At 45.0% G+C, this 21,772-nt stretch overlaps 1 protein-coding gene across 5 annotated transcripts in view; it reads left to right on the forward strand.

Annotated features, from left to right (window-relative positions):
• The window catches only part of ZFYVE28 (zinc finger FYVE-type containing 28), a 107,779-nt gene that overhangs the window by 70,323 nt on the left and 15,684 nt on the right, over window positions 1-21,772 (forward strand). For 3 of the 5 annotated variants that reach the window (XM_072126198.1, XM_072126197.1, XM_072126196.1), the window contains exons 5-9: window positions 238-327; window positions 2,010-2,099; window positions 2,406-2,507; window positions 10,688-12,046; window positions 17,675-17,779. In XM_072126198.1, the coding sequence (XP_071982299.1) occupies window positions 238-327; window positions 2,010-2,099; window positions 2,406-2,507; window positions 10,688-12,046; window positions 17,675-17,779 (1,746 nt within the window). Of the gene's footprint in view, window positions 1-237; window positions 328-2,009; window positions 2,100-2,405; window positions 2,508-6,651; window positions 6,728-10,687; window positions 12,047-17,674; window positions 17,780-21,772 lie in introns of those variants that run through there. The other 2 variants (XM_072126200.1, XM_072126199.1) reach the window with 2 other exon arrangements.

Genomic DNA, 21,772 nt, shown 5'->3' on the forward strand with positions numbered 1-21,772 from the left:
GAATCGCTGCGTGATCCCTCCTAAAGTGATGATGTACAGAGATATAAAAGTAGATGAGAGACAGACACAGGCAATATTATAATAGTGCAAATGGAATAATTGTTTCATGGTGGAGTGTCCCTTTAAATGCTATTGAAACCCCGTACTATAAGAAGTGTTAATCCTATGTTCATACATATTTATGCTTGGTGTTACCTTCCTTGTAACCGTCCACCTCTGTATCTGTTCTCCCTGCAGCTATGTCTCTGCAATGGTACCTGTAAAATCCCCGAAAGAGTACTACGTGCAGCAGGAGGTGATCGTCCTTTTTTGTGAAACTGTAGAAAGGTAAGGATCCTGGGGGGGGGGGGGGGGGGGCTGGGTGATTATGGGTTATTTTTCTGGAGGTGTGCCCCAAAATATTTGCCTTCTCTAATTCACCCTATTAAACCTTTACCCCCGTACAACTGTTAAGCCCAGTACTCAAGATTGTCGTCCTAATTATTGAGCCGGCGGAATCGGTGCGAGGCAGACTTGGCATTTATAAGAGCATTAAAGGGGTTTTATCCACATGATAGGGCATAAATTGCTGATCAGTGGGGGTCTCAGTGAGGAGATCACCACAGATCACGAAAACGAGGGGTCGCTCGACGCTGCATAAGAGTAATGGAGCCAACGGAAATTGATGATCTCAGTCACCTCCATAGAGATGAATGGAGCAGAACGGTCATGCACAGCCGTCTGCTCTATTACTCTCCCAGAGCGACTTTTCGTGATTGTGGGGGTCTCGCTGATCAGAGATGGGGCCTATCTTAAATTCGTGAGAAAACCCCTTTAAGTCGAGGTGCACAATCTAGAATTAGCTTGGGGTGAAGTAAAGAAAATGACCTCTCCTACTGATAATGGGAACACATGCCTAACTACAGATTGTTCCAACATAAGCTCTTCGTTAAAAAAAAAAAGAGAGAATCGGAACAGGAAATTTCCGGATGTAAGACGGCCTTATCATCCGCTGGTTAATACACCGGCCTGACCCGTAGATTTATCACATTGGGATGTGTAAGGCTTGTGCTGCAGCTGTAATTGAATTATTTCCTGGCAGTAAAGCTGATTTACATGTTCACGCTCCCCGTGTTATACATTCAGGCAGATAGGGAAGAGGTTTAATCCTTTTAGAGCTGCACAGCGCTGCGCCTGGCATGGTTTCTAGGATCTTTACAGCCTCAATGGGCGGCTTAGAGGGATTTTACACTGCACCATGTACTGGGAAGGCTCTACCTCCCTCCACCCTACGTCCCTACTCACCCAGTGGAAGTTAAACCAGGAACCCGGCAAAGACATGTAGTAATAAAGCAATGGGTATTATGGGGGTTTACATTGGGAAATGGGTGATGTGGCTGTTTTCGAGGCAAAGTGATCAGATACCTGGACCTGGAAGTGATCAGCTTTCACCAGAACCTATATATGGAGCACGGAAGGGGGCTCTGTCCCCTCTATAAGGTCGCTGCCGGAGTACTTCATTCGAACCTAGTCTGTATACATTGTTTGTAGCCTTTTCTTCCACTGTATATGTTACAGTAATAATTAATTACAGTTTAATCTAGTCCCCCTCATCCACAAATCTCTCCTCAGCGCTGAACCTCGTGTCAGTCTATTGACCCAACCCTAGTCAATAGTCTATTGATCTGCCAATGACAGAAGATTATTCTTTTCTTTAATTTGAACCTCACGTCTCCAGGACTTCTCCCGAGCTGCACCGATTTTCCGGAATGCCCTACATGGACTATCGGACTAATACCCGAATACCAGAGATCCAAAATTACCATCTCTTTAGGCAGGCCTATCCCATTCCCTACCTGCATGTATGTTTCACTCTTCTTTTAACAAACCACCACCATACACAGCTACTCCCAGTTGTGAATATTAATTCTAAATTTCTACAAGGAACGGTCCGGAGAGATGTAATTTTATTGCATTGCATTTTTGAATACAATTGTAACTTCTTGCTTTTACTATCCCCATTTATACAGAGCCTTAAAGCTTGGATACCTCACTCAAGACATGATTGATGATTATGAACCAGCATTAATGTTTACAATCCCAAGACTAGCTATCGTATGGTAAGTGTCCGCAGCTTCCACTGTGCTGATGCTTTGCATTCCAAATGTTGCGTTATGTCCATTTAGTCGCTGGGATGAGCAGCTGAGGGTTTTCTGATGGCTTTGGGCACCTGATGTATGACGAGTTCGACAACAAGAAGAGACAAAAACAAATTCTGTTGCGAACCAATTCCTCGACCCCTCTGTAGACCAATGAGGTTATTTGGGAGTCACCAGTTTTTGATTGATTTTGGATCGATGAGATGTTGGACATCTTGATGGCGGGCTACCTCCACTGTAACCTATATCTCTTTACACTTTTCCTAGCGGGCTTGTTGTTTACTCTGAAGGACCACTAAACCTCGATCGCAAACCGGAAGACATGTCCGAACTCTTCCGGCCCTTCCACACATTGCTACGAAAAATCAGGTAAGTGCATAACTTTCTATTTATGATATTGAGGCTGCATTCACACTGACGTATACCCGCATTGCTTGAGCCGGGTGGGCATATGTCCTCCGTGAGGGAGAGGAGGAAGGTGACCCCACCACTCTCCTTTGCAATGCATTGTGTACAGGCCCTAACATGGGATAAGGTAGGACACGTCCTATCTTTTTACCCGTTTACATCGCTCTGTGCGGCCATTGCCGTCTATGGGGGGCGTATGTACACCCACAAGCTTGCATACGGTGGCTTGAATGCGGCCTTACATTGCATATTGTGCTTCCTCGGTGTCCTCCTAAAACCTGTGTTCTCCGTTCCACCTCGAGACTCAATACCTCGAGTTTTGCTCGCCCCTCCCCACTCCATAGGGACGCCTGGCATCCAGCCGTACTTACTCCTGCCGACAGTGTGTGCTCACTGTAATGTGGTCGGGCACCATAGGCATCTATGGGGACGTATACTAGTACATCCTCTTAACGTTCATGTGCAAGGGGCCTTAATCATATACTGCCATTGTGCGCCAGCGTCTGATTAAGCCCCGCCCCCTCCTGCTGTATCGTATCCATCAGAAAATGTACCAGCCCTGATGTATCTGCCCCAGTGAGTGTATTTTTGGCTGGACTTGTTGTTCTGTGACTTTATTATAGAACTTTTGATGTCTCATTCTTTCTCCGTCTGAGTTTTCTCATCCTGATAAGTCAATATTCATGAATTTGGTTCCTTTTCATTTCTTCACCGTCCGCCTTCCCCTCCCTGTACACAATATAGTGTTTAACATTAAAGCCCCCAATTTTAGTCCTTTCTGCATTTCTGAAATTGCTTCCACATATTCCTCCGGTAAATTCCCCATCTCCGCTACTTTATAACCTCCTTCTCCGCCTCCCGACTGCTACTATGGGATTCTGTATTCCCTCACCCCTGGAGTGTCTTCACATCTTGGAAGAATCTTTTCCTCCTCTTTATGGTCTCATTTTATTCCTTTGGGTACCTGCTGCATACTAACTTTGTGTTTCATGGTTTTGAGTTTTTACTTTTAAGGCTGCATTTACATCACAGGATAATCATGAAAGATAAGACTTTTATAGAACACACCACCATTACATCACTACTGACAATAGATGATGTCACAGCTTATCTCCTCCCCCTCCCTGTACAATGACCTCTATATAGATAACACTGACTCATCATTACATCACTACTGACAATAGATGATGTCACAGCTTATCTCCTCCCCCTCCCTGTACAATGACCTCTATATAGATAACACTGACCCATCATTACATCACTACTGACAATAGATGATGTCACAGCTTATCTCCTCCCCTCCCTGTACAATGACCTCTATATAGATAACACTGACCGATCATTACATCACTGCTGACAATAGATGATGTCACAGCTTATCTCCTCCCCCTCCCTGTACAGTGACCTCTATATAGATAACACTGACCGATCATTACATCACTGCTGACAATAGATGATGTCACAGCTTATCTCCTCCCCTCCCTGTACAATGACCTCTATATAGATAACACTGACCCATCATTACATCACTACTGACAATAGATGATGTCACAGCTTATCTCCTCCCCCTCCCTGTACAATGACCTCTATATAGATAACACTGACCCATCATTACATCACTACTGACAATAGATGATGTCACAGCTTATCTCCTCCCTGTATACTTTGACCACTGTGACCTTACCATGCGGATATATAGTGTGCACTTGGCAAGTCTTTTCTGGTGTTTCTCTGATGATGGTTTCTGAAGACATTTTGGGCAGGTCTGTGCTGGCGCAGGTTTCGGAGACTGTTCTGCGTCTCGGTTGCCTCTTAATAATGATATGCTGCTTTTGATTACTTGTGTGATGGTGAGATAATACCTGGGGATTAAGTCAAATTAATTCAGCCGTTAGCATCCTGCAGAATAGCAGTGTCGCCTAATTGGAGCTAATTTTCTACACCGCACCCCTGCTCTGTGCAGTTACTCTCAGCATGTTAATTATGATTGAACACCCTTCTGCTGCTGCACCCCCAAACATACTCACCGGGGGAGGTGGGGGGCCGCTGAGTATGTATGCTTAATGAGTAACTCCATGTGTAATAAAAGCGACAATTTGATAGCTACAGGGAGGCAGGGGTTTCTATTGTGCTGCACATCTATTGTACATACTGTATATTATATAATGTACTTAGTTTATATTACATACTTAATAGTATTATCGATTATGTTCCAAATTTGTAAGTTAATGGAGGAGTCCCCTGTAAAAAATAAAATTATTTTAAAGCATCTCGATCCGTGGAAGACTAATTACTTTTTCCAGTGCACTACTTTAAATCGCCTTTAGAGGCGCTACAGGGAAACTGAGTACTTTCTGGCAGTTAGTTTGCTGGAGGCCCTTGCAGTACATCAAACTGTGAACAGCTCGTCATCAAGGAATAGTTCTGATTGTTTGGGTACACTTAACTTTTAACCCTTTGTCCCACTTGGCAAAGCCGCATACAAATGTATTGGAAACATCACAGTTACAAAAAAAAAAACAATCATCCTAGTCACAATGAAGTATAAAGAAGTGGTATGGCGGCTAAGTGGTTAGCATTACAGCCTTGCAGCGAAGGGGACCCGAGTTCAAGTCCCAATGTCAACATCTGCAAAGAGTTTGTATGTTCTCTTCGTGTTTGTGTGGGTATCCTCCGGTTTCCTCCCACACTCCCAAAAAATACTGGTAGATTTGGCAAGATTTGTGCAGCGCTGAGTAATCTGTGTCCACTGTATAAATAAAGGAATTATTATTAATATTAAAGGGAATGTGTTTTCAGTAACTTTCCCTTTGTGAGATCCTGAGACTTGCATGCTGTGAGAGAGGAGGAGGGGCTATAAGAGTAAGAATGCACAGCCCAGGTCTGAAATCAGGTGGAACCCACTTATTTAGTGTGGGAATAAGACCCCAACTCCGAATATTTTAAAGGGGTTGGCCCCTTGCTCATAAACTTTTCATAAATGTACCCACTAGATTAAAATAAAGTAATTACACCTCCCAGGACCAGTTGCCAATGATGAAGTGGCTCACCCATTATCTTTTTCCTGGTCCCAAGTGCTTCCCTTGATATCCGGGCTTGTCCCAAACTTGCCCCTTAGCCGGCGTCATCTTCTTCACCTGCACGTCACAGTGCGAGCGGCAAATGGAGAAGACAGAGGGAGTGGCGACCAGGCTCATCTCTGCGCATGCGCTATGTTTGAGTGGTCCCTCTACTGTCGGATCACACAGGAGGATCGGGACAACATTGGAGATAAGTAACAATAATGTTTTTTAACCTGCACCGACCCCCCACAAGAAAATTAGAGTAAAGTGGCCAACCCCTTTAAGCTGTGAGCTCTCTATCTGGACAATTTTTGCATAGTGTATCTCTTCCAATTTTAATATACAAACCCCTTCGCTCCAGCCTGGTTATTATTCCAGCTTGCGGGTGACTGCCTTTTTTATTTTTCTCATTTTGGGAAATAACAAATGAGTCCCATTAAGAAGATGTGCTGTATCAGGGAGGGGGGGAGGCCATGATGTGATCCTGCCGGTGACCCTCTTACTTCCTAGCCTCAGCAGATTGAATTGCCAGTGGTGCACCAGATTGGCCGGCCGGCTATTTCTGTGAGCTCGGCTAATCAGATTAATTTGGTTTTATCTTCATATATTGTCGTCTGATAACAACCTTCTTAATTGTTCCTCTGGAGCTATAATCGTTACTATGTGTTATTAGCATTCTGATTGTTTGCTGTGTGTGGCTGGCGGAGCGTGGCAATGTGTTTATCAAGCATTAGAGGCTCGCTGCTCCGTGTTAGCTGTTGGACAGAGACCAAATACATGACATCATTATTCAGATCCTCAGGCGGTATTCACACTAGCTTCTTAAGTTCCACTTATTTCTTACCACAATCCTATGAATCCCTGGGATAACACTTACCTTGATAACAGAATCCTGTGAAAGCTCGTATCACCCTTATATACTCCTGCACAGATGTATTATTTTTGTATCAATAGTCCCAGACAATTCCGATTTGTTCCATACAGTGTCCACCTGGAACATCTATTACACACAGCAATCTAGGTTTATTTTACTTTATTCTTAGGAAGAAAAATTGGGATTAAAGTCGTCTTCCATTTGTCTTTATTGCCAACCATTTCGAGACAGCCACTCCTACTTGTGCAGCGCTGCCCCCGACATAGCCTCACCTACTTGTACAGCACTGTCCCCAACACAGCCACACCTACTTGTATGGCGCTCTCTCCGACACAGCCACTCCTACTTGTACGGTGCTTTCTCCAACACAGCCACACCTACTTGTACAGCACTGTCCCCGACACAGCCACACCTACTTGTACAGCACTGTCCCCGACACAGCCGCTCCTACTTGTACGGCGCACTGTCCCCGACACAGCCGCTCCTACTTGTTCGGCGCTCTCTCCGACACAGCCACACCTACTTGTACAGCACTGTCCCCAACACAGCCACACCTACTTGTATGGTGCTCTCTCCGACACAGCCACTCCTACTTGTACGGTGCTTTCTCCAACACAGCCACACCTACTTGTACAGCACTGTCCCCGACACAGCCGCTCCTACTTGTACGGCGCACTGTCCCCGACACAGCCGCTCCTACTTGTACGGCGCTCTCTCCGACACAGCCACTCCTACTTGTACGGCGCTCTCTCCGACACAGCCACTCCTACTTGTACGGCGCTCTCTCCGACACAGCCACTCCTACTTGTACGGCGCTCTCTCCGGCGCAGCCACACCTACTTGTACGGCGCTCTCTCCGGCGCAGCCACACCTACTTGTACGGCGCAGGCGCAGCCACACCTACTTGTTCCCACTTCAGAAATGGAGGACCCACATTATCTGTTTGAATGGCTGACAGAAGAGAAATCCTATGTGTATGCAGCAGAATCCACCCTTAAAGGGAACCTATCACCAGGTTTTAACTCAGTAAATTAACAGCCCCCTCAGGTAGGGGGTGAAATGTCCTTTCTAGAATCCATCTTTTATGTGAAATCTCACATTACAAAATATCTTTCCCAAAAGTCAGCTGAAGGTCCATTCTAGCAATTGTGTGATTCCAGATAGTCAGACAATCACCGATCGACCCCTTTAAATCCTGGTCTTCCCCAGGAGATCTGCAATGACTACACTACTCATCCCAAATGTTTGTATCTATTTTATGTGCGCACCAGCAAGTTCCTCATCTCCGGAGCCGCGTGCAGATACGAGCACCCGCTTCCCGTTCTTCCAGTTTCCCTCTATTTGCACATTCTCCGAGCAGCTAATAGCTTTTTGATGCATTAACATATGTCAGACATTTTCAAATGCCAGCGAGACATTTCGGGACGCCGCTGTTTGTGTGATTGTTGCACCTTTTTTTATGTATCTTATTGCTTTTGTTTCCAGAGAATTATTTGAAATGGAGGAAATCTTAAAACAACTAAATCCATTTGGAGCTGTGGAGTATCTTGTGATTTGGTTATTACCCTTTTAGTTTTATAGAAAAGACGTAATATGGAAGTGAAGAAGGAAAGGTCATCAGTATTGGACCCCCACCAATCAAATGTTTTTGGGAATGAACACAAAAAACATAATAGGGAGCGGTGAATGGGAGCCAAACTGTAGTATCCTAGACCGACCACTACACAGAAGGTGGAGCTGTTTCCACAACTTGTGCTAGTTGTCCATGAAATGTAATGTTTGTGGTCTTTAGATAAAAGCATTTACTTTCTGAGCTAAAGGGAAGACTGGGGATCATTGGATAATTTGTCATGCTTTGTGCAGCGCTGCGTAATCTGTGTGCGCTATATAAATAAAGAATTATTATAAGAGGTTAAAGGGAACCTACCACCACAAATCTACCTATAAAGGTAGATCGGGTGGTAGGTGGATCAATGGGACGTGAGGATAGCTAATCCTCACGTCCCCGCACTTTTTTGGTAACTTTTATCAAACTTTTATGCTAATTTTATTATGCAGCTACTGGGGCGTGGAGTAGCCACATCTGAGGTTACACGAGGCGGCTACTCCACGCCCCGGTAGCCTCTTTTCTCCTCCTACTCACCATTTTCGGCGTGCAGCTGCTCGTAGCTGCGCGCCCTCGTCCGACGATCCTGCAGTCTGCGCATGCACAGAACAGCAGGACCGCGCCTGCGCGGTCAATGCTCCGAAGCCGGGCCTGCACGGCGCTGGCCGAAGATGGTGAGTAGGAGGAGAAAAGAGGCTACCGGGGCGTGGCTACTCCACGGCCCAGTAGCCGCATAATAAAATTAGCATAAAAGTTTGATAAAAGTTACTAAAAAAGTGCAGGTGAAGATTAGCCCTTAAAAGGGCTATCCTCACGTCCCATTGATCCACCTACCACCCAATCTACCTTTATAGGTAGATTTGTGGTGGTAGGTTCCCTTTAAAGGGGTATTCCGGGAATATGAATGTCTGACACAAAAACCCATGATGATATAAATAAATGAATACAACAATACTCAATGTCATTAGTCACAAAATGGAGCTCAAATAGTTTGATTTTATGATTCACAACATTTTATGTCCTCTCTAAAGTAGGTGGAGTTATCAACAAGATGGCCGCCACAGGAAAATACAAGTCCCATGATCCTTTAGTTCTCAGTAACTCCTCCTCCCTCTCAGGCTCTGCTCCCAGTGATGAGTTAACAGGTTTTCTTGCTCTGTTACCATAGTAATGATGTGTAACTGCCATCACCAAAACACTGGCCATACTGGATGCACTGCAACCAACCGACTACAGCCAAACGTAGTGGTGATCACATGACCAGCCCAGGCAGCTGCAGGACATGTGATGTGGACATGTGACCAGCGGCCATCTTCTGTTCTGTGACGGACCGCGCGGAGGAAATTAACGGACTGATTAAAGGGCCAGTAGCATTTTAATTCTTCATTGCAGTCTATGTCATGAGCATTTTTCTGCTAAGGGGAGCAAAATTTTAAATAACAACTAATTACACAATAGCTTATATTTTGAGTATGCATTTGCATATGAATTATGCTGATTCCTGGAATACCCCTTTAAGGATTCACTGATGGGAGAGTGTCCAAACATGCGTGCTTGTTCTTTACTCTAGGGGATGGCAACTTCTTTCTTATATTCGAAACGGACGGATTCATCTAAAAAAAAAAAAAAAAAAAGACTCTAAGAATATGCAGATGTAGACATCCGGCTACATCAGCCTGGCCCCGGGAGGGTGACAACGACGTGGAGGAGGGGGGAGGAAGGGGTTGGAGGGGGCTTGAGGGGGGGAGGAAGGGGGGGGGCAGGCTGCAAAGTAGAGAGCAGGGGCGTGCATAAAAAATTAATGGCAGAGCCGAGAGACACTTCGATGACTTAGTCGGAGCACCTGCTGCTCATCTGCATATTATTATGCAAAAACAGCCGTTCCTGAAGATAATAAAGACGTTGCCATCCTCTAGTGTAAAGAATGAGCAAGTAAGTTTGGAGAGTCTATCATCAGTAATTCTAATGGTAATGACCTGGGGTAATGCATTCCACAGATCTGGTGCAGCACAAATTAGATACAGCATTAGTATTTGTATGGGGAATATTTTTGGTGGCACACTGACACTGGGGTAATAGCATTTAGGTAATATATTTGGTGGTTGCCTATAAAGATTTCAGTTAATCTTTTAACCTGTCTACTAGACTAGATTACTAGTATAAGATGAGACCAACGCACCCAGATCTGGGACTCTGGGCCGATAGTAACACACCTCTTATCAATCTGTCCCTGCTGATTCTTAGAAGCTGTGAAAACTCCATTTATAGAGTCTTGTTTTTTTTTTTTTTAAATCTCACATCTAAAAACAGAACCTATGGCATCTAAAATTAATTCCGACTTTCAACCAGACCCTAAAATTCATTCCCAGACAGACCAGAAAATTCATTCTGCAGACCAGACACCAACATCCATTCAGACCTCAGACCAGACCCTATAATTTATTAAGATTCCGGCCCAGACTCCTTTATTAGTTTGCACATTTAAATGAATTCAGGTCCTAGACCAGACCCAAAATTACTGAAATCATCCCCTTAGAGGCCTTCTTATTCAGATTTCATCCTGAACGATTCTTTTTTTCCCCATTTGACCTCTTTCCAGAGATCTTCTTCAGACGTTAACGGAGGAAGAGCTTCATACTCTAGAACGGAATCTCTGCATATCACAAGATGTGGAGTTTCCCGTCCGGACAGACCCAGAAGTGCCATCGGCGATTTCTCCAGTCTTAGTCACTGCCTTACCTACAGAAGATCCACTTTCATCAAAAGACGAGAACACCGAGGTTGAACTGGCTTGCTCTATGCAGTACGATGAACAGGAGCTGGAGGAGCTCAATATGATGGTCCATAGAGTAGGGGACGAAATGTCGTCTTTACTTTCTCCACCAAGTGTCTGTCAGTCACCTGCTCACAGGGCTACCACTTCTAGCACCGAGGCCTCCCCCAGCAGACGTCCTCTCAATAACCTCACCGATGAGGAGGATAGGGTCTTCTTTATGGAAGACCTTGATGGGGCCCTTGAGGGTCTCTCCAGACAAAGGAACTCTGAAAGCACCGTAGCGTGGGTCAACAGTTCATGTTACAATCCCAAGCAGTTGCCTCAGTGCCAAGACACCGTAGTGCAAAATCGGGAAACGAACAATATCGACCTCTTGAAAGATGTAGAAAGTGACATAAGCAATAACAACAACATCGATGGGTGTAAAATCCTCATGGCAAGCGGCACGATGCAAAACTCTTGCAGCTGTCTTGAAGTGACGGACTCACAGTTATACCTCAATGGCTGGGACGCCAGTGGCGACGATGCGGAGACGGCAGAAATCATTGCTCATAGAACTGGCGGGATGAAGATTTCTGCTACAGTCATATTTAACCCCAAATCTCTTTCGACTACCGTATCACCAGAAATGTCACCGGATTTAGCCAGCAGACGGGTTCCCCTTTCCTCAGACCCGCTAACGAGCAACGACGAGGAAGAGGCGAACAAACTTAGTATAGCGGCCACTAACTGTTTAATCAATTCATGTGTATGTTGCGGGAGTTGCGATGACACTCGAGAAGATGGCTTGGACAACTTAAGAAGTGTTAACTCCTCGGGTAAAGTTATAAATGCTTCCTATAGCTTAATAAAGTCCAAAGAATTGGGTCATTTAGACAGGCCAGAAGGTTCTGTGTCTGCTAAAGAGGCGTTAAAAATGGAAGGTCCCCCTGTATTGTTGTTAGAGAGGGATACGGACAGATCGGAACGAACGCACCTTCATTCCTCCAAGTGCCTGACACACAACTCCATCTCGCAGCTAGGGACAGACAGTGACTCGGAGGAGACGGCGGGGGGCTCAAGTGCTCAACTAAAAAGGGGTCACAAAAGAAAAAAGAGCAATGGTGAAAACGGGTCATCAGAAAGAACAGAGGGGAGCAGCGCGGAACCTATGGGGAAGGAAGAAAACGGATCTAGTACCAGGTAAGGAACTTTTATTATTGCTTCTTTTATCATCTGGTTGCCTTACATACAGTATCTTCTATGGGTGTGCACCCATTGTGTCACTGAACCGGTTTTCCAAAGGAACTACCCGCTAAAGGGTTATTCTCTGACTAATCCCCTGGTTTAAACCCTTTCACCTCACTGTAAGAATCCAGAATTGGATGCAGTAGTCCTCTTGTTCCTTGTTTGCCTGATCAGATTGATCCTGGTATAAATATGTACATGTCTAGCTGCAGATAGCACATCATAGAGCAGGAAGAGCTGAATACATTGAGAACAGTGTCTTATCTGCAACCAGGATAGAATAGAGCAGAAGTTGCTGAGCCTATTGTACATAGTGTTGTATCAGCAGGCAGCATGTTATAGAGCAGGAGGAGCTGAGCAGATTGTACATAGTGTCCTATCTGCAGACAACATGCACTAGAGCAGGAGGAGCTGAGCAGATTCTACATAGTGTCCTATCTGCAGAGAGCATGTTGTAAAGCAGGAGGAGCTTAGTTGATTGCACATAGTGCCCTATCTTCAGGCAGCATGTTATAGAGCAGGAGGAGCTGAGCAGATTGTACATAGTGTCCTATATGCAGGCAGTATGTTATAGAGTGGGAGGAGCTGAGCAGATTGTACATAGTGTCCTATCTGCAGGCAGCATGTTATAGAACAGGAGGAGCTGAGTTGATTGCACATAGTGCCCTATCTTCAGGCAGCATGTTATAGAGCAGGAGGAGCTGAGCTGATTGTATGGTCTCCCATCTGCAGACATGAAGTATAATTTAGATCCAGTTTCACAAGGGCTTGATTCCCAGGCCTCCATCTTCAACACTATCCAATTATTTTTCCCACGAGAAATAAACCTTTACCCCTTTACCGCGAGTTCCAGGCAGCTCACTATTAGCATAGCTTTCTGCAAGCTTCTACGTCTTACTGTAAGTAATGGCATATTCCTGATGAATGCTCACTGCCAGACGCTACATCATGCTGCTATTGACCAGGGCCGTCCAGTCTGACCAAGCATTTCCACAACATGGAGAGATACAAAACTTCATCCTCTCTTGATTTTCCCTTATGTTAACTCCTTGCAGTCCATGATTTGGATATTCGACTGAATGTTGACTATTAAGTATTTAATCTATAGACATTTTATGGTTAATAGGTGAAGTCATTTGAAAAGCTTTGTATATGACCTTTTTTTTTTTTTTAAAACCAGCGCCTCTCATGTGCTATGGCAATGTGCGGTATTGCAGCCCAGTCTCATTCACTTTAATATTGTTAAAGTGGCCCTTTCACCACCTCACACATTTGGTAATGAACATAGCACTGATGAATTGTCACAGATTAATAAGCACTTTGAATTTTCTTTCTAGCTCTCACGGTTGCTGAGATATCAGTCCCAGTATTTGACCATTCAAATCCTCTCCACTGTCAGAGAGGAGTTGCTGGAACAGAAGAAGGATGGGGGCGGGGGGGGGAGTTGTTATGCCAATCTTCTCTTAGACTGAGAAGATTATTATAACACACGTCCCTTCCTCCTCTGCTCCAGCACCTCCTCTCTGACAAAGGAGAGGATTAGAATGGTCAGATACTGGGACTGATATCTCGGCAAGAAAGAAAAATCTATGTTCCCCTGAATCTGTGAATCAGTCCACAGATGATGGCATGTTTATGATGGTGGTGAAAGGTCCTCCTTAATTTGCAATACCTCACATAACCCAAGGACAATAGTGGCGCTGTTTCAGGAATGAAGTCTTCCTCTTCTTTAGCATACACCGTGATGGAGTCATCTCTAGTATTATTTGTCTTTAGTGTTCATGCCGATAAATTACTATAGTAAATTTTTGCTAAACTGAGCAATTTTCAGTTTTTCAGCATGAAAAAGCTGAAAATGGAAATTATCCGTGGGGAATATTTGCAGAGAGACCGCAGTCTCTAATTAAAAGCAACACTTATCATGTCCACGTCAAGATAATTGCAGATTTCTCAAGTACTTGTTTTGATGTACGGAATCGCTAAACAGTATTATCTTGTAAAGCCGGATGTGTGCGGGTAAACAGCGAGAGCCCGGGAGAGGAGATCCGTATGTGTGCCACATGTCTACTCACTAGCCAAGGTGACAGTCAGCCATCACTTTAAAAAGTTTAAAAAAAATTCTTATTTATCATTTTATTATGGTTTTTATAGTTTTTTTGTTGTTGTAGGCAAATAGTAGTAAGCAATTCCAGTAAGGTGACTTGTAATATAATTATAATATAAAGTGGGTTCTCTTCTCTGCCCCCTGGACTTGCACCGGTTTTGACAAAATATTTTTTGCCCATTTTTTCTAGACATTAATAGACCTGCAAAGTAGAAGGTCACAAATTGGAAAGCCTGACAACACAATACCTAAAGTGTAGTCAGGACAGCCCCCCGTACAGAGAGGAGGTGCTGGGGGAGAGCAAGGGGGCGGGGTGTTATGCTAATCTTTTCTTAGACTAAGAAGATTATTTTAACAGACATCCCCTCCTCCTCTGCTCCAGCACCTCCTCTCTGACAGTGGATAGGAGATTTAGTAGTAAGCAATTCCAGTAAGATGGCTTCTAATATAATTTTTTGCAAGTGGGTTCTTGCACTGACCAACTGGGTTTTGACAAAATATTTTTTGCCCATTTTTCTAGACAGACGTTAATAGACCTGCAAGGTAGAAGATCGCAACTTGGAAAACCTGACAACACAAAGCCTAAAGTGTAGTCAGGACAGCCCCCTCTTTCTTTTTATCTACATGATGTAATCTAGTACCTGCAATTACAGTCGGTTATAACTAAGTAAAAGGTTATCTAGATAGTCATTGATAGTGCTCCAAGGTGAAAGATCTTGACTTGGAAAGCCTGACTACACAATGCCTAAAGTGTAGTCAGGACAGCCCCCTCTTTCTTTTTATCTACAGGTTGTGATGTAGTACCAGCAATTACAGTCGGTTATAACGAAGTAAAAGGTTATCTAGATAGTAGTTGATTGGGCTCCAAGGTTGAAGATCATGAGTTGGAAAGGCTGACTACATTATATCCAATGTGTAGTCAGGCCAGCCCCCTCTAGATTTCTTTTTATGTACAGGTTCTGATATAGTGCCAGCATTTTCAGTCAATTAGAAGTATGTAAAAGCATAAGTATAGTATTTTTTGTTGAGGAAAGAGACACCGCATAGTCAGAATTTCATAGGCAGTACGCAAGATTTTGGAATATGATGTCAATGATGGTTTTTCTACATTAATCAATGAAAACACTATCACTCTGTCTCAAGTACAATCAATTCATAGATGTATATGTTAGATGGATACCCTACAGTAGTAGCCTGGTAGGGTGTTGTGCACGGGTAAAGGGGTTGCTTGGTCAGGAAACGTATAAACTGGAGTGTTGCGGGCATGCTGTATGACCTGTATACAGTTCATTGTGCAGGGGATGGGGGGGTAGGGTGAGTAATGTGACACTATGTATTATGAATGGTGAATCCAGATTTCTATACTTAGTTTCTTGGCATTGAAAACCTTGTAAAGATGCTGAGTAGTGATGTGCCACCCTAAGGTGGACAAGTTTTTTCGCATAAAAACTGGATTTTTTTTGTTGGACAATTTTTTTTAAATATTTCAAACAAAAATGGTAAATTCCTGACGGCACATTCCCTTTTAATCTGTAAAATATCATGTAGGAGAATATATATGTATTTTGTGCATTAACCCTTTTCTTCTTTAACTGACAAGTTTAATTTCTAATTATACAAAGAAAATGATATACTACAGCCTAGGTTGTCAGATATAGCAAAGCTGAAGTTCTCAGAATGGTCATGCGAAAATGTTTTTGGATTTAATCTGTGCTGTAAAAATAATGTATTAAATTAATTTTCAACAGACTTGCATATTGCAAAAGTACAAATATAAAATTGTTATGTTATTACTGCCTCTTTCTCCTCTAGCCTTTTTATTTTCACTTGAACTCCATCTAAAAACAAGGGACAGAATGCATGGAAATCTATGGGGATTAGGAGGGATTAGCATAATCTGTGCAGGGGGGAGGAGTGATTAGCATAATCTGTGCAGGGGGGAGGAGTGATTAGCAGAATCTGTGCAGGGGGGAGGAGTGATTAGCAGAATCTGTGCAGGGGGGAGGAGTGATTAGCAGAATCTGTGCAGGGGGGAGGAGTGATTAGCTAAATCTGTGTAGGGGGAGGAGTGATTAGCAGAATCTGTGCAGGGGGGAGGAGTGATTAGCAGAATCTGTGCAGGGGGGAGGAGTGATTAGCAGAATCTGTGCAGGGGGGAGGAGTGATTAGCTGAAACTGTGCAGGGGGGAGGAGTGATTAGCTGAAACTGTGCAGGGGGGAGGAGTGATTAGCTGAATCTGTGCAGGGGGGGAGGAGTGATTAGCAGAATCTGTGGAGGGGAGAGGAGTGGTTAGCAGAATCTGTGGAGGGGAGAGGAGTGGTTAGCAGAATCTGTGGAGGGGAGAGGAGTGGTTAGCAGAATCTGTGCAGGGGGGAGGAGTGATTAGCAGAATCTGTGCAGGGGGGAGGAGTGATTAGCAGAATCTGTGCAGGGGGGAGGAGTGATGAGCAGAATCTGTGCAGGGGGGAGGAGTGATTAGCAGAATCTGTGCAGGGGGGAGGAATGATTAGCAGAATCTGTGCAGGGGGGAGGAGTGATTAGCAGAATCTGTGCAGGGGGGAGGAGTGATTAGCAGAATCTGTGCAGGGGGGAGGAGTGGTTAGCAGAATCTGTGCAGGGGGGAGGAGTGATTAGCAGAATCTGTGCAGGGGGGAGGAGTGATAAGCAGAATCTGTGCAGGGGGGAGGAGTGACTAGCAGAATCTGTGCAGGGGGGAGGAGTGATTAGCAGAATCTGTGCAGGGGGGGAGGAGTGATTAGCAGAATCTGTGCAGGGGGAGGAGTGATTAGCAGAATCTGTGCAGGGGGGGAGGAGTGATTAGCAGAATCTGTGCAGGGGGAGGAGTGGTTAGCAGAATCTGTGCAGGGGGGAGGAGTGATTAGCAGAATCTGTGCAGGGGGGAGGAGTGATGAGCAGAATCTGTGCAGGGGGGAGGAGTGATTAGCTGAATCTGTGCAGGGGGGAGGAGTGATTAGCAGAATCTGTGTGCATTTGGGTAAAGATCTAGCTGCTGTGACTCACTTATCCCCCTCCATCTCCAGAGAGGTTTGCTTTGGTTTGTAAGTGTTAGGGGTTGGGTTGATGTTTGTTTTCTTATGGGTTGAATTTTTATATTTGTAAACTTATTAAGCTTATTATATGATTTAGAAAATTAAAACCTCAGAAGAGAGCTGCTAGAAAATGAAGTTTTTGTTCCCCCTCATGTACGTGATACTACTGATTTCTGCACAGCTTGTTGAAAGGTTACGTACATTTTGATGCGCACACTCGGCTCTGCTATATATGTATAGGATTGGTAACACAGCGGTCCTTCACACCAGCACATGACGCACGTGGCCTGAGAAAACTCTATCCACGGAGGTTGAGCGTTTCTCTCGGCATGTCCCCTTTGTTGTCATTCTGGATGAGTTTGTCACCGCTGTGCTCCTCATGTCTGTGTTGCCGCCACTTCATGCTATTTCCATATTCTTGTTTCCAGTTCTCAGGATGACTCTCGTGATTCTCCCCTCAACTCCATGGCCAGCAGTGACTTTGACAGTGTCTCTGTCACCTCATGTAGTCTCTCCAGCGGTTACACTCTGAGGTAATAACGTGTAACGCAGCCGGTGGCGCTCTCCTCGCCGTGCGCTCTCTGATGGCTTTCTCTTTCCTCTCTCAATGTGATATTAACATTTTAGGCTTTTTTTCCGCTCCTCCCGTGTGGATTTGGTAAACACATGACTGTTTTCCTGCTGATAACACAAGGGGACATATTGTAATCTTCTCCTTCATCTGTGTCTGTTCTTCCCTGGCTGTTATACTGAAGACGCAGATCATTAGATAGTTCTCAAGTCAAACTTTACTTTCTTCCATTAGTAGGAGCATAGGCCGGGGTACAGACAGTGTGGGGGTAGGTATTTAGTCGGCCACCAACTGTGCAAGTTGTCCCACTTACATCATAGGTAGAACCTATTCTTGGATGAGAGGAATCCAAGAATCCAGGAATACAAATCACATTGTCTGATTTTAAAAAGAATTTATTTGCAAATAGTTGGTCAATAACAAAAGTTCATCTCAGTACTTTATTTATGCTTTGTTGGCAATGACAGAAGTTCAGGCGTCCAAGTCTTCACAAGGTAGGTACAGGCTGTTGCTGGTATGTTGGATCATTCCTCCATGCAGATCTTCTCTAGAGCAGTGATGTTTCGGGGCTGTCGATGGGCAACATGGACTTTCTACTCCCTCCAAAGGTTTTCTATGGGGTATAGATCTGGAGACTGGCCAGGCCACTCCAGGACCATGTACTTGCCGATGGAAGGGGGTTTGCCCTCAGAATCTGACAATACATGGCTCCATTCATTCTTTCATGTACAAGGATCAGTCGTCCTGGTCCCTTTGTAGAGAAACGGCCCCTCATCATGCTGTTGCCCCCCGTCATGCCGCATAGTAGGTCTGGTGTTCTTTGGATAGCTCAGCAGTCACACTCCTCCAAACGTGAGTTTTGTTTCTATCAAAAACTTCTCCTTTGGTTTTATCTGACCATATAACATTCTCACAATACTCTTCTGGAACATCCAAATGCTCTGTAATACCTCAGACGGGCCGGATATGTACTGGCTTAAGCAGGGGGACATGTCAGGATCTGAGTTCCTGGTAGTGTAGTTTGTTACTGACAGAACCCTTTGTTGCGATGGTCCCTGCTTTCTGCAGTTCATCAATAGCCCCCCCTCCCCCATGTGGTTCTGGTATTTTTGCTCACCGTTCTTGCGATCATTTCCTCACACCAAGCTGCTGCCTATTTTGGGTTCAGTCTTCACAGCCCGGTGCAGGTCTACTTTTTTGTTTCCGGTGTCATTCCACAGCTCTTTGGTCTTCACCATAGTGGAGTTTGAGCGTGACTGTTTGAGGTTGTGGACAGGTGTCCTTTATACTGATAACAAGTTCAGACAGGAGCCATTACTACAGGTAATGAGGGGAGGACACAGGAGCCATTACTACAGGTAATGAGAGGAGGACAGAGGAGCCATTACTACAGGTAATGAGAGGAGGACAGAGGAGCCATTACTACAGGTAATGAGGGGAGGACAGAGGAGCCATTACTACAGGTAATGAGAGGAGGACACAGGAGCCATTACTACAGGTAATGAGAGGAGGACAGAGGAGCCATTACTACAGGTAATGAGAGGAGGACAGAGGAGCCATTACTACAGGTAATGAGAGGAGGACACAGGAGCCATTACTACAGGTAATGAGAGGAGGACACAGGAGCCATTACTACAGGTAATGAGGGGAGGACAGAGGAGCCATTACTACAGGTAATGAGTGGAGGACAGAGGAGCCATTACTACAGGTAATGAGAGGAGGACAGAGGAGCCATTACTACAGGTAATGAGGGGAGGACAGAGGAGCCATTACTACAGGTAATGAGAGGAGGGCACAGAAGCCATTACTACAGGTAATGAGGGGAGGACAGAGGAGACATTACTACAGGTAATGAGGGGAGGACACAGGAGCCATTACTACAGGTAATGAGAGGAGGACACAGGAGCCATTACTACAGGTAATGAGAGGAGGACAGAGGAGCCATTACTACAGGTAATGAGAGGAGGACAGAGGAGCCATTACTACAGGTAATGAGAGGAGGACACAGGAGCCATTACTACAGGTAATGAGGGGAGGACACAGGAGCCATTACTACAGGTAATGAGAGGAGGACAGAGGAGCCATTACTACAGGTAATGAGGGGAGGACACAGGAGCCATTACTACAGGTAATGAGAGGAGGACACAGGAGCCATTACTACAGGTAATGAGAGGAGGACACAGGAGCCATTACTACAGGTAATGAGAGGAGGACACAGGAGCCATTACTACAGGTAATAAGAGGAGGACAGGGGAGCCATTACTACAGGTAATGAGAGGAGGACACAGGAGCCGTTACTACAGGTAATGAGAGGAGGACACAGGAGCCATTACTACAGGTAATGAGAGGAGGACACAGGAGCCATTACTACAGGTAATGAGGGGAGGACACAGGAGCCATTACTACAGGTAATGAGAGGAGGACAGAGGAGCCATTACTACAGGTAATGAGGGGAGGACAGAGGAGCCATTACTACAGGTAATGAGAGGAGGACAGAGGAGCCATTACTACAGGTAATGAGAGGAGGGCAGAGGAGCCATTACTACAGGTAATGAGAGGAGGACACAGGAACCATTACTACAGGTAATTAGAGGAGGACAGAGGAGCCATTACTACAGGTAATGAGTGGAGGACAGAGGAGCCAATACTACAGGTAATGAGAGGAGGACAGAGGAGCCATTACTACAGGTAATGAGAGGAGGACACAGGAGCCATTACTACAGGTAATGAGAGGAGGACAGAGGAGCCATTACTACAGGTAATGAGAGGAGGACAGAGAAGCCGTTACTACAGGTAATGAGAGGAGGACAGAGGAGCCATTACTACAGGTAATGAGGGGAGGGCACAGGAGCCATTACTACAGGTAATGAGGGGAGGGCACAGAAGCCATTACTACAGGTAATGAGGGGAGGACACAGGAGCCATTACTACAGGTAATGAGGGGAGGACACAGGAGCCATTACTACAGGTAATGAGAGGAGGACAGAGGAGCCATTACTACAGGTAATTATTATTGGTTGAGTCCTCTGCTGTATCCCACCTCCAGCAGCTCGACCCCTTCTCCTTGGATGCTGTGTACAAATAGACTTATATTACTCACTTATCATGATGTCTCTGCATGGTCAGCTGTTCATCTGGATGACTCTAGCAATCCGCCCATCACTTCAGGTTTAGGTTTTCTGCCATCGTTTCACCCATTTAAAATAATGGGCAACCATAAATTACATAGTCATGGGGAGTCCGACACAACGGGATCTAATATTTTGGACATTCTATGTCAAATGAGGGCAGGTTTTTTTGGAATCTTTACTGATTCATCCGGACTAGAGAGCCTATAAAGCACAACTCTGTTTCCTGGAGGATCTAATACTTTAATAAATTACAAAACAGCTATGGATGCGAGGGCACCTTGTAGTCCTTAAAGAGAACCCGTCAGGCAAATTAACCCCCTAAACTAAATATATTTTCATAAACTGCCATTAGAGATCATTGCCTCTATCCCTTCATTGTCCCTGTACATGCCTGTAAACCTAAGCAATGAGGTCCTAAAGCTGTATGCAAATGACCTGTGAAATGTCCAATGGGTCATTAGCATATTCAAGCTGTCCAGCTTGAGGCACAGACACACCCCCAGTGCATGACTGACAGCTGATGGCCACGCCCCCTGCAGCCTGTGTGTGCATGTGTGTGTGTATAGGAGAGATACAACAGCTCCAGGCAGCCATGTTATAGCAGAACATGTCAGGTACTTGTGTAGCTGATGTCTGTCTCACAAATGTTATAGCAGAACATGTCAGGTACTTGTGTAGATGATGTCTGTGTCTCTGTGTATTAGGAGGACACAGCATGTCAGCAAATACAGCACACACACTAGCAATGCCTTACTATACATTACACACAGACATGAGCAGGGGGAGGAGAGGGGAGGGGGGACAGGGGTGACATCACTGCCTCT

The sequence above is a fragment of the Engystomops pustulosus genome, chromosome 1 (assembly GCF_040894005.1).
Source record: "Engystomops pustulosus chromosome 1, aEngPut4.maternal, whole genome shotgun sequence".
Taxonomy (NCBI): domain Eukaryota; kingdom Metazoa; phylum Chordata; class Amphibia; order Anura; family Leptodactylidae; genus Engystomops; species Engystomops pustulosus.